Source organism: Homarus americanus, unplaced genomic scaffold (genome assembly GCF_018991925.1).
Source record: "Homarus americanus isolate GMGI-L3 unplaced genomic scaffold, GMGI_Hamer_2.0 scaffold31037, whole genome shotgun sequence".
Lineage (NCBI taxonomy): Eukaryota > Metazoa > Arthropoda > Malacostraca > Decapoda > Nephropidae > Homarus > Homarus americanus.
Genome location: NW_024722227.1, coordinates 5,415,981 through 5,430,272, shown reverse-complemented (window position 1 = coordinate 5,430,272; position 14,292 = coordinate 5,415,981). Strand labels below are relative to the sequence as shown.

Genomic DNA, 14,292 nt, shown 5'->3' with positions numbered 1-14,292 from the left:
TTCCAGTTTTTAAATTTCCCGGGTAACAATAGCAGATATAATTAAAACGGATTTACCATTCCTTCTTGATTATATCGCTGTGTATCGTAAATATATTTTTTCTCCTTTTATTTTAATATAAAAATTTCACACAGTGTATAATATATATTAGATTCAAATTTGATGACAGATTATTGGATGACAGTCTTTGGTTCGCGAGGTTGTCAACAGATGGCGCGCTGGTGACGTCACGTCTCAGTCAGTACATTGCCGTTACTGTGGGAGGCTGTGCCTTTGTCCGGCATCATTTTAAAGGGTGATCCGCTGTGTTTTAGTGTGCCCATTAGGGCTATGTTGATTATGAGTGGTGTTTAACACGAATAGCAATCATGTTTCGGTGTATCCCCCTCTTTAAGGGGTGTAACAGGCATGTGGAGTATGTGGATAAGCGGCACTGCTCGCTGGGCAGTGTTCCTGACGACATAATGCGTTACGCCCGTAGTCTGGAGGAGGTGTTACTCGACGCCAACCATATTCGCGACCTCCCAAAGGTGAGTAACCCTTCGCACAAGGTTTGATAATCGTGGCAGGGAGTATTGGGCACAGAAGGCCACGGCAGGAGTCAGGCTGGCCTCACGCTCGCTCGCTCCAGGTCCACCTTCCAGACCCCGGACTCGCTGACCCAGCCAGGCTCGTCTAGCCTCCCCCTTTTATTCACTGTTGATGCTACTGACCGACCAAAAGTTGTTTTTGTATATTTGACAGCCATCAGAAATTTTCCCAGTTACGGGAGATTTGGCAAGCTAAAGGGAGAAATGGGTATTAGTCACTGGAGGTATACATGCAAGTTCTTGGGCTTAGTCTTTAAACTGGTTTTGAAACTTGTGATGAATTTGAAGCACTTCTCTACCTTGCAGTTAGGGCTAGGACAGCTCCGAGGGTTGTTAATTTTACAAGTATGACACTGACCTGCGTTATTTGCTTTCTGAATCCCTGAAAAATATCTAGGATTTAAACAGTGTAAACAGTGGATCATGAAGTGTGTCAGTGTCTTGGAGGTGGGGGATGGGCTACTTTGTTATATGGAGTGTAAGGTTTATATGGTGACCATTGAGAGTCTTTGTGTGCATGTAAAAGTTAGAAGTCTCCTAAGATACTTTCAAACTTGGTTTTGGTGCTCATCACTTCTCTTTCAAGTGATATGGGGTTGTTAATTTCTACCATGGTAGAAGGTACTATTACTCATGTTTCTCAGTTGTGTGTGGTGATTCCTGTTTATGTCCTCTACCAAATCTTTACCACTGCCATTTCCTCGAACTCAGACACTAAGGTGACCCCACAGGTGCTAATGATATGAAATGCATATGAATATTAAAGAAGAAAGGAAAACAGAGTAATTGTTGAAAACACATCCACTGAACGTGCTGTGGTAAACTGCCTGAAGAGCTCAGCTAGCTTAATCATGAATTTACAAGAAGCTTACGGTATCTTTTATGTAGTGGTTTTAGGTACTGCAGCCATACGCTAAAAATCACACTGGATATAGGTAGGGCAACATATTGACGGACCGTGTTGTTACTCGTATGGTTAGGTTAGTCAGGAAGGTCATAGTGACTTTCATTGTTCAGTCTGCCCACCATGCATGTGCATTAGGCTGCCTTCCCAATAAACATCGACGTTTTGTATGCGGCTGCCATACCCATATCCTATGCCTATCTTTTAAAACAAGTCCTTCAGATGTTTTTGGAGTGGAAATACATTGACACAGACATAATTTGGTCAATTTAGGACAGTAGCCAGGTTTTGGTTAGGTTAGGGCAGTTAACACCAGAAACGAAGGTCAGATTCGTTTGAATCAACAAAAACCATAGGAAAAACATTTTTCTGGAAAAATCGAAACCTGGCTATTATCATAAATTGACTCAAAATTTAAGCAAAAATAAATTTTATGCAGTGTGGTATAGTGGAATAGTGATAGATGTCCCCCAACCCTATAAGCCTTTTTATCTTTATTATTGGATTTGCTGGTCATTGCCTTTTGGCTATTTCGGCCACCGTGAGTAGTTCTCAAGTTCATATGGGTTTTTGATAATGAATATAAAATCCTAATACAAATATTATATTGTAATATACTACAAACTAGGTTTAAATTACTGAGAATAACTGAACTGATTGTATACCCGGTACTGAATATGTACTGTAGAGTAATTGGGAAATTTGTTCGGTGCCATTGTGGTATGTTTACCATTGCAGAGTGTTTTCCCTCATAGTCGAGGGTAAAATTTATAAGTACGTATTCTTCAAAAACCATAACAGGTTATAAATTATTCAGACAAACAGGTATAGTTTTTAAATTTGTGCCACCAATTAAAGTACAATATCCCAAATTGCTCTACTATATTCTGAAGTATAAAATACTAATTAGAAATTTTCTTTCTGTGTCCCAGCCTACAGGCCTTTGGCAATCCAGTGATTAAAAAACTCACTGAACTATGTGTGATTGTAGGAGGAATGGACTGCTGAGTGATACTGGTTCTGTACCAGTATATATTCAAGTTTTGAAGCACTTAATGCTTAATTTATTTCATTCGTTCTAATATCAGAGGTTGATATAGATAGATGGTGTTTTTTAAATCACTAGAGTTCCGAGGGCACATTGAAAGTGTCATAGAGAAACATGGTTGTTCATTTTCATCCAATATTTCCTCAGTCAGTGTTTCAACTTTTGAAATCTGAACAACTTTTTTATTTTATAAGTTTCATGTAATATTGTATTCTAATAAGCTTTCAGAGTTCTGGAATTGAACTTTAGCATTTTGGGGGGTTTTGTTTGTTGAACATTTGTAGCTTGTACGTTTATGGATCTGATAATGGTACAAGTACAGGTTGGACCTCGCTAATCCGAGAAGCTTGGTACCAGACCAGTTCCAGACTAGCGAAAATTTTGAACCATCAAAGCCAAAGTTAAAAATAATGCATAAATGTACGACAGTATAAATTACTCAAATTTCTTCAGTATAGAATTTTTTCTAAAATAGTTAATGTCACATGCTTATGTTTCACCCCATTACAACCACTTCCACTGTTTGCTGGCTCTCTTAGGAGCCTTATTTTGGGGTAAATTATAAGTATTTATAGGTAAAATAGTGGCGACAGCCACTAGAAGTGAGCTATGACACCGTTTTTAACCATCAAAACTGCCGGATTATCGGGTTCTGGATTAGCGGGGTCCAACCTGTATACCGGGATACTGTATACAGTACAGCAATTTAGTGCACAGGGCTTATGTTGAAGATGGTCTGCTCTCTGGATTTTCTTGTAACTAGAAAATAATTATTTTGTTTGGTTAATATTCGTCCATTGGCTGTCCACAGGTTCCCGTCATGTTCACCTGAGGCTGTACTCCTCACTTAAAGTCACTTGCCTCCTCCTCCTTGTAGGTTAGGTTAGGTAGGCTGATTCCTTTGTTATGGGAATAGTTTTATTTTTGTGTGTGTGTGTTTTACTCCGATTTGACCTCCTTTTTTGTGCAAATTAGCAGTTTCTGTTGAAAATTAAAATGTAAATTTTTTGCAAAAGCCACTAAGTTACGCAAGAAATGAAGGTCACATTTGAGTAAAACACACACACACACAAATATTCTCATACCAAAATCTGAGGACAGCCAATGGACAAATATTTACCCTTTATTTAAATGTTATGCCTGACAATTAGTCTTGTATTAGCCTCTGTAGTAGTATTTAAATATGGGCTAATAACATATATTCATTATATACATTCTATCACCCGAGTAATGAGCATCTACGTTAGAATAAGCATTTGTTATATCACACCATCTTGACTTGACGGGCCATAAACTTCACACTCAACCCTCAGTGTGTTTGTCAGCTGTTTCGTTAATGGCCTTGTTGAAATGTGGTTACCCTCCAACTACCAATTCACCACCAGTTCATACCCCTACACGATACCCTAAAAACGTGTCCCGAGACCAGCTCTCTGGGACAAGCTCTCTCAGCTAATTACAAGTTAACAGCTGATGCTCATTAGTCTGACAATACTGTACCAAATAATTGCACAGACACTACTACCCAATATAAATAGAAAATTACCACGTGTGTTTATATTAAACCAAGAAACAACAAGTAAATTGAAAACTACATGTGTTTTGTGTAACTTACAAGCTATGATAATTACTGTACAAGTACAGCACTGGACAGCTGTGACGCTTCCAACTATCAACCAATCTACGACTGTATCAAAGGTGACAAGCCGTAGGTTTACCCGATATCTCACTCGGCTGCATCAAAGGTACCAGCGACAGGAAAACACTTATTTCAAACAAGCGCAAGCAGTTATAGATGTTAAGTTTGGACTAAGTACATAGCTATGATTGTTATGTGAACATATATTGGATTAAACATTTCTGTATGATTTATTATTTGAAATACTAAGAATCAATTGTATTCAACAGGTTCTGACCGAATTATAACGTTCGAGTTCAACATGATGGATCTGATTATCCCTTAATCGCTCAGAAGGCGTAAAAAAAATACTGTGTATATATATATATTGTATAAAGAAATACAAAACTAAAAAAAATCAGTAGTGAGAAACGATATGCTGTATGTGTGTTGTGTTGTCAAAGTAAGAGAAACAATTGAGACCCTGCAATTGTGTGTAAATGAGGCAGAAAGTCAGATGAGCAACCTGGGACTTGGTCACAGTTTTTGTGATGCCATATGGCAGCAGGGTCTACCATTAGACAACACATTATACTTCCAATATCTCCCCCAGGCAGTAGTACCTCCCTGTACGGTAGCTGCCTACTACTTACTACCTTTAGATTAAGGTATTGGTTGCCTTGATCTGTAGAATCAGAGGTGTTTAGCTAAAAGGGAGGATGTTTTTCTAAATTGCTTCTAGTAGCTATGGGAAGTTAAAGATAAACGTTTAAGGTTAATAACTGTATGGTATGGTACTGTACAAACTTTTCTGTTTCATTGTAACCATGCACTATGTGGGGATGGTGCATGTTTGGGCAGATGATATTCAGTACAGTCAGTCCACGACTTACGACGGGGTTAGGGACCGACGACCGGGTCGTAAGTCGAAAATGCGAAAATAATACATAAAAAATCTAAAATAGGTGTCTCTTTTTCTTCTCAGCACCACAAGAACTCTCACTTTTACGCATGCCAGCCATTTTAAAGGGAATTACAAACGAAAATTTTGTCAACACAGCACGATCACTAACGTTGTGACTCAAAAATACGTAATTTGAAAAATATTTTATAAGACTGCGGCGGTCGTATCTCCAGGTGGTTGTAAGTAGAGGAGTACCTGTACTTTATTGAAGAATAGGGCGATACCATCAGAGAGGTTGCTGGATAAAGACTTTCAATTGGAATCCTTCTCTGGATGTTTAGCCACTATCAATCTTTGTGCAGTACTGTACAGTGGTAAATGGCATCATATTTGGTTTTTATTCCTTAATCTATTTTTCAGGAAGGGTCATTTTAGGTTGACACCTTTTCCTTAGATTGATTACAGTGGAATCAGATCTACCTTTTCCTATCCATTCATAAATAGTGTTGCATGGTTAAGAAAATTAAGTTTCTTGGTTTTATTACTACAATAGCTAGTCTTTTCAGGGCAATACTGGGTTCCTATGGTTCCCTAATCTTGGGCATTTGTCACTTGTGAGTTTCTGATGGTCAACAAGTTGGAAGAGTAATGGTATCATGTCTTGTCTCTCATTTTTATAAAATTTGAGTCTTCTGGCTATTACAATGTACTACTGTACTGTACTATGATTATTAGTACCGCATAGTGTTGTTATTGTTTAAATAGTTATTTTTATTTATTTTATTTGCCTTCTTTTTTAAGGACTGCTAAGGGATTTTAACATGGGGGATTAGGTGTCTCATAGGTGGATAAATTCCTTTTGGTTGAGGCACTAGCGCTATGTTATACAGTGTACAGCAGGCATGGGCAACCTTTCCTCAATCATGGGCCGCATTATCACTTAGGTATTTTTCTGCGGGCTAACCCACCAACATTTATGCTCTACCTAACCCAAAAGTGATGTTAATATTGTATTAGAACGGACAGTGAAATAGTTTAGTGTTACGTCCACTTTACAATATTTTCAGTTTACAATCACTTATGAAACAAATCCACCATTTTAATTTTTTAAGTAAAATGTTAATGTTTTTTGGAATTTAACAGATGGGTTAAACCCAGTCCCACAACCTAGGGCTTATGGCTATACAGTATAAAACTCATGAGTCACCCCCCCCCCTCTTTTTATCTATTTTTGCTTCATTATCCTTTTAGAATAGAAGTGAAAGATTGATCTTGGAATCCAATTTTATGGCTGAAACCAGTTGTAGGCAGCTTGAGTATAATGTAGCTACACATTAAACCACCCAAGTGACCTTATATTAATGGCAGAGACTAATCAAAATGCTTCTTATACAGTACCTCCTCATTACAATTATCACCTTTTGAGAAAGGAGGGTAGAAGAAAAGATTTCCCCGCACAGACATTGAAAATCCTGAACAAGCATGTGACATCACACTAGCTACTGTACACATCACTATTCTTTTTGTATCATCCATATTGATTTTCGGCAGGAATCATTATTCAGTTCTAGTTAGTTTCTCATTTGGGAGGAGAAAGAATTTCTGAGCTGCTTAGTTTCAGACTTAGCCATAAAATAAGATTTCACAATCATGTATTGATTGTTGGCTGCCATCCTTTATTAGGCAACTCCCCTGAGACCAGCTAGGAAAAGGGATGGGGTTGATTAAATGCTCAAACTACTAATGTTACATAGCATTCCAAAAGGAAAGTAATCCTAATTATACGGTCATAATATAATGCAGGAATAGCTATTAAACTTACAAATTTGTCAATTCCACACAGTCCATCAGTGTAATCTCATCTAAATTGTGTCTCATGGAAGTGCAGTGCAGTATAAGCTAAAGCCCAGTTTTTGCATTGTTGTAGCTACTGTAGCTATAGATTGAATTGATGTGTCTCTCTGGAAAACCATGAAAGCTGGACGTCTTGAGTTGATCAGTATGGCTGGTTGCATTAATACCGTATAGTGATTTTGACAGTACAGTCCTGTAGTAATTGGTGATGTAAAACAGAAAAGCCTTGGAAGGTCCATGCTTAGTATTGCTGTACAGTATTACAGTACAGGTATGCAGTAATGTATTTTGAAACTGGTCAGTAAGTCTTCAGATATAAATACAGTACTGTACTGTTTTTGACTTGACCCTTGGCCCTTGGAAGACTTCATAATCTGACAAGTCTAAGGGGGATGAAACACCTGGTTTCAGGACCCAGTATAGCTATTGTCTGGAAACTCTGAATTGAAAAATGATAAGGAGTGGTAATTTCCTGTTAGTTTTTGTCTGATTCACAAAATTCACTTTTTTAAGCTTTTGGGAGACGTGTTTAAAGCAGTACAGTATGAGCCTTCTTGAAGTATTTTTTATTTTATTTTTTTATCTTAATAGTTTGGATTAAGCTGGAGTGAGGTTCATGGATCTGATTTTCAAGTTCCTAATTTCTACTGGAAACTTTGTAGTGTACTATGTATTTGGAAGAAGGATGTGAAGGCTTCTTGTTTTGAAGGAAAACTGGTTCTGTATTTGTTGGTCCCTTTCTCGATGGAGCAAGCACTAGGTTGAGTTTAGATTTTTTATTTATTTTTTTTTATAACCTATAGGTATTCACTTTCAATTCTTGTATTTCAAGCAGTATGAATTATTCATTCTGGGATTACTGATGCTTATGCATATACCTTATGTACAGTACTGTATATATATTTTGCTTTGAGAAATAGAGAATTTATTGTTGGTTCAAAGTTTGACCCTAGAAGATCATTTCTTTTTAAAAGTAGTCTATCAGGATAAGGTTACATATAGTACTGTACTGTATGTACTGTCTGGGTCAAAAGTCTTGAACACTTGACAGTATTTGGCATGTAAGTACCCGAAGATCTTGGGTATTAGGGAGAGTTTTATCCCATTTTCTGGTTCAGGCATATTATGTGATGACAAGTAGTGTTATTAGTATATCCCAATCATATACCGGTATGTATAACTCACAAGTAGATGCCAGATATTTCTAAGTGTTCAAGGCTTTTGACCCCGACTGTACAACAGCCCTAATTTGTTGCCCAGTCAAAAAAAATCAGTTTAAATGTTTCCTAAAGCCATTTGCTTGATAAGGTTCTCCAGAGTTTTCCAGATAGCTACCCAGACTGTTTTGGATATTGTATATAGGCCTGTACACTACAAATTCCAATAGCCTCTTTGGTCATATAGCAGTGGAGATAGCATGATTGAGAACCAAGCTGGAAAGGGAGTAGGTGAAAGCCCTCCATACTGGTAGCCAGTTGTAGATGCTCTTAATGCCAGTCTTCTGTGTGATATTGCACTGAGCTGTTTGATAACCAAAGTACAGTACTGTATTGTACATTTCTTCCATAAATTTTCAGGTTAGTGTCAAAATATATACTGTATATGACAAATCAAGTATATTTTCTCCATAATTTTTTTATCAACCAACTTGTAACATATAGCTAGTACTTCTACAGGTAAGATGCTATTAATTGAGATAGATGTACGTAGGTGTACATACTGTATTTTTCTGTATACAGTACGGGTATTAACGATAACCCCATACAAGATTTGCTTGTTACCAGGTACTTCAAAGTAACTTGTGAAATTATACTGTGAAAATTCCTAATGGTCAGCAAGATTTTGGCGAAGGTGAAATATTTATTGCAAGATTCTCTATGGTCTTATTCATCTACCACCATGTAATTTGCTATTATGTCACTTTTTTTCTTTATTATAATTAGTAGCTACCAGAATTTCTTTTCGGTGATCATTTATTTCACAGGCGTCAACCTGCACGGTACAGTACAGTACTGTACCTCTGTTTACAGAAGGCTATTAAAGTACTGTACCATATTACAGTACTACTAAGTAACTTTCTTTAAAAAATTAACCATTTGTATGGTGTAGATAAATGTCATGCAAACTATAAATGAATATTAATAAGCTAACCTAACCATATCTAAACTCCCAAATTAGGTGAAATTTGGTTGTTTTAAGACAGGGATTACGTGAAATCACTGGTTACACAAATTCCCTGTAATATACTGTGTGTACTGTATGACTTAACATGACGTTTTGGTAAGTAAAGTAAGGCTACTACCGTACAGTACTTATAACACTTGGTTCCACTGTACCTACATTGAAAGCTAAGAATTCCAGCTAAGTCTCCTCCACCCTTCCCCGGCACTATAATGTACAGTATTGTATAATAAAATATAAATCAAAGATGAAGCATGTTATGACAGCTAAGTGTAGGAGTTACACGCGGTAGTCTGTTTAATTTAACCCCAGGCCCATTTCTCTTTACCCCCAGAACTTCTTCCGACTGCACAAACTGCGCCGTTTAGGCCTCAGTGACAATGAGATTTCGAGGCTTCCTCCAGACATACAAAACTTTGAGAACCTCGTGGAATTGGATGTCTCCAGAAATGGTGAGTGTTGTTTTAATGTTTTATAATTTACACCAGTTTTAACATAAATTGCACTCGAATTGAAGAATAGCCATTTGTCACGAAAAAAAAGTCTCTTCTGGCAATTTTACTGTATGCCCACCAGCGTCTCTTAAGCTGAAATATTAATAGAATTAATATTGCACCTAGACAACCTCAGCTAGATATGTTATAATCTTACCTGTCAGGAAATAAAGTTAACATATGGATTTTTACTAATATGTATTTTTGTCTTGTTGGTACAAAATGAACATTCTTAAAGCCTCATTTTAATGTTCATGCTATTTATGCTATTTTTGGATATTATTTGTTTGGGGAACCAGTTAAGTACATTCTTACAACTTTAATTGCGAGTACATTTAATCTTAGAGCCCTTGCGAATCCGATTCCTGTTATATAGTGTAACAGTAGATCGTCCCAAGATCCAAGGCCTCCTAGATGCGATCTAGAAAGCTTTGCAAAAGCACATATGTCTTTGACCATCTACCGACTACTGTAAATGGTTACCCTTCTACATTATCATTACTCCCTGTATTATGTTGTTCACTGCTTGTACAGTATTTGTGGTAAGCAATATTGTTTTACAGTATTACGAGTAAAGTGAAAGGCAGTAAAATCTTGTTTGTTATCTGGCACACTGCAGACCTCCTCTACCACCATGAGATTGGACAATAGATCGTCGATGCAGTACAGTATTGTCAGTAACACATAATACTGTACATATCCCCCAGCTAGTCCTTGCGATATCATTACTGATTAATGATAGTGATGAAGCAATACGTTGGCCTCTGATGCGTAGATTGTTGGTGCATAAATGTAAAATCCTGTACTTGAATTGTATTATAATTGTTCTCATTTAAGAATAGCGTACATAAACATGTTAAACGACATTGGTAAATTACCGTATACAGTGGGGTATGCTATAACGAATCTAATTGGTTCTAGAACCTTGTTCGTTATAGCATTCGTTCGTTATAGGATTAATCCGTTCCAGGCCCCCAAATACAACCACTTAACACTAAAAAATATAATATAAAATTGTAAAAATTGTAAAAAAGTGCATAAATATGCATCTAAACCCCTGAAATAAAGAATATCATTAATATTTGTAATAAAAAAACAATAAATTAGAAAAAAAAAATTAAATAATGTTCGTTGTAGGAGTTTCGTTCGTTATAGCATTCTCAATTTTATAGGTAAAACCGTTCGTTATAGGAATATTCGTAGAAGGATCCGTTCGTTATAGCATACCCCACTGTATTTACAAAGTTTATAAAGAACATGTAAATATAAAATATAAGATGAAATGTATGTATTTAATAGATATGAAGGTTCAAGTATATTAAGTGTTGATAGACAGTGAGTATATACTGACCTCGGGGGGTGGAGACGAGCCATTGTAACCAGATCTCTGTATTCTGTTACTAGGCTGAATTAACGAATGGTTCACTTACTCAACCTCTAAAATACTAGGAAGGCTTCAAGGGCAGCTCCCTCTCTGATAGGAAATTTTTTTGTAGTGAACGTTCACCAAAACTAAAATATTTTGCTCGACGGATATATGCCGCCCCCTTCTTGCCCCTACGCACGCACCAAATAAAACACTTACCGTACATATTTTAACAACCAAACATAATTGTGAATTTATTGAGGGGAAGGCCATAGTATCTTCATCCTGGTTCCCCTGTAGTGGATGGAGAGGCATGTGTCCATTTCCGGAGAGATTACTCTTGCGAATCTAAGTTATTTATGGTCAACGAGGGTGCAGTAGATGGGTGACCTATATTTTTGGTGAAATATAGGTCATATTAAGTTATATGGCCAACTCTGGTAGTAATGCAGTGCAAACTTTGTCAGTATACCACTTGTTTGTGATCATATACGGTAACCTTTTTGGAAAATTTTCTTCTCACATTGCTACTGTCACCAGACCTCGTGGGCATCTAAGAATACAGTAAAGGTTTATGTCAATGGTGACTTTACATTAATGTAACACTCATCAAATTTCATGTGAATTATCATTTAATGGCACCTAGTCAATGTAGTCATCCTGCAGGAAGAACCAACTGGTGAAACAAATGCACTTGACAAGCGAGCTTTTTTTTTTCATGCAACACTTGCTCAGGAATATACTATATATGGATAATAATTGCTTCGGGGTTTCATTAAAATGTTACAGTGTGGGAGTCTACTCAAATTAGATCGTGACAAAGTTGTATTTGTTTTAGCGGTTATGTGGGTGAACTAATGCATATACAGTATATCACTTAGGGTTTCTGAAACTGATTTGTAATGAGTGTTTCAGTAATTGGCAACCCATCACCTCTAAAATTCTTTTGGCTTGGGCTTTCTTTGCGACCTTTACATAAAAACAAGCTAGACGAGCTGCAGATCACTCACATAGACAATCCAGAACCTTCACCTATTTCACCCACAAACAACAGGCGTAAAGTGTTCTCAGTGAAATAATACATTATCTCATGTGGTTCATTTATGCATATTCTCCATTTATCTTTTTTAGAAAAGAAGACTCAAATAGGAAAAAAAAGTTTATGGCTTACTAGACTCGACCTTTATGCGTTCACAGGTAGTCGAGCACATGTTACCGTATATATTATTACCGAACGCCCTCAAATTCTGGTTAACCCACCCAAGCTCTTAAAGGGATTAATGTTGGCAAGTTTAAGGAAGATCCGTCCAAACCTTCAAGACTTACCACCAAGTTTACAAGAGAGATGCAGTATATGGTAGCAGTCGCTATTCCATAATACTCCGTGAAGTCGTTGAGAAAATAAATTAATGACTCCTTTTTGTTATGCTGATACTGTAACTGACAAGGCTGTATGAGCATGCAGTGGATGGAATAGTCACACATTAAAAATACCGTACATCTGATTTTTTCTCAATATATGTAGTTTGTTTCTGCTTTCATTTTATTATGACTTTTTATCTAAATTTATTTGGTTATCCTCTTCTTTGCATAGCGTCATTCCTCTTCCAACATGGTAGTCCAATTCTAGTGATTCGCCTCTAGCTCCTTAATAGGTGTGTGCTTCAGTAGGGTTTTCAGTACGAGGCGTCACACTTCTACCTTAAGTTTCCTTAGAATTTCTGGGAACTTCATTACTTGGGCGCATATTGGGTCTTGGCTCCCTTCTGGGTTACTAGTTTCGTCTTCTCTTTAATGTACTCAAGAAAATAATGGCCAATAATTGCCAACTTAGGGTTGAGTTACGCTGTAATGTACATTACAGGATGACCCCAGTCAGCAGTGTTACTACCTTGCTACTGCGGGAAGGTTCCGTGGCGTGAATCACCTTTTAAAGGCCTACCTGTGAAACGTACTCAATACACACACACACACTGGCCTTTGTACCTAAACACACTGAACTTAGTGTCTAGTGTTGCACTAAACTGTCTAGGGCCACGTTGGTGTTGCAAACTTAATTCCTGGTGGAGCAAGTTTAGCCTGAGGGTGAGCAAGGTTGTGAGAACCAAGCAGGAACTTGTTTTCGGTACGGTAGGTGGCGGGTGGGTGCAGTAGTAGGGTAGTGGTGGTGAGGTTTGTGTCGCTCGAGTGTAGGAGTCTAGAATACGACCTAGGTGGTGTTGGTGGACGGGTCAGGGCCACTAGTATCCTGCAGGGCGTTTAGCACTCTGAAGCGTGGGCATAGTGGTGCACCCCGACGTCAACACTGGGTGAAAGTCGATTATCTGGTTTCTTTAGTAGAAGACTGACACAAACATTTAGTCATATTTTGTAGTTTGGATTAGTGCTATTGAGTGCATATGTTGATTGTTACACCGAAAACATCTATTTTTACCACTGAATTACACAAGATTTTTTTTATATATTTAAGATACTGAAATGGTTTATAAATTATTTAGATTTCCTTAGCATGTTCACACTTGGACTCTCGCGTGAGAGATAATGACTCGCTTGTGTGGTGTCGGGGGTGAGGGCGGTCCAGGGTGGTAGAAGGTCGTAGTACGCACAAAGCTGTGAATGAACTGACGCATCGTGAAAGGCTGCAGCTTTGACAGTTAGTTGGTGGAGCAATTTTAGAAGCTTGTGCGGGTTAACTTCATCCTTGTGGGTAGTCGCGGTTCCAACTTTGTCCGTAAAACTGGCGGTGATATTGTGGGTTGAGGCTTCGCCTGTTACAGAAAGTGATTCTTTTCCTGTATGTCGTCTTTTCAGTTTGCCATAATTCCTTCTTTTTTTTTACCGTTTATTAGTATTTTCCCCTTCTTGCATAATCTTACCGATAGTATTATCTCACTGCCTATTTATATTTTTTACAGACTTACGAGAGAGACATACAGAGCCACTCTTCTACTCAAGTCTTGGTTACATTTTAAACCACGTGACTTGCCGAGGGTTATATTTCAAGGTTTTGAATTTTCAAGGTAGACAGTCTCATTAGCTGATCGTGAGTTCTTTTATTCTGACATAATATTTACTCGTTGAATTGTAATGTATTATATTCTGCATTTAATACATTGTTCGGTGATTTATTATTTTGTATTATATCTTTATCTGGATGTATTTCTGATACCTCTTGAGTGATATCACCACGTAATCAATGGTGTATTTAGGTATTAAATCACCAGCACTTGGGTATTCGTAGGTGTACAATCAAAGACAAAAGTCGGGTCACGGTTTTGTCCGAAGATTAAATAAACTCGTGAAGCATTATGAGAGCCCCCTACCGCAAGGCAG

General features: G+C 37.5%; 1 protein-coding gene across 1 annotated transcript; it reads left to right on the top strand.

Annotated features, from left to right (window-relative positions):
- Positions 1 to 231: 231 nt before the first annotated feature.
- On the top strand, positions 232 to 9,577 carry LOC121862495 (protein lap4-like). Its single transcript, XM_042360801.1, has 2 exons — positions 232 to 530; positions 9,434 to 9,577. Exons 1-2 carry the CDS (start codon positions 369 to 371, stop codon positions 9,575 to 9,577), a joined length of 306 nt encoding a protein of 101 aa, XP_042216735.1. The 5' UTR covers positions 232 to 368.
- The last annotated feature ends 4,715 nt before the right edge of the window (positions 9,578 to 14,292 follow it).

Coding starts and splice junctions, on each gene's coding strand:
- LOC121862495 (XM_042360801.1), top strand. CDS start 369: ATGTTTCGGTGTATCCCCCTCTTTAAGGGGTGTAACAGGCATGTGGAG. Junction 531..9,433: donor ATATTCGCGACCTCCCAAAG/GTGAGTAACCCT, acceptor CTTTACCCCCAG/AACTTCTTCCGACTGCACAA.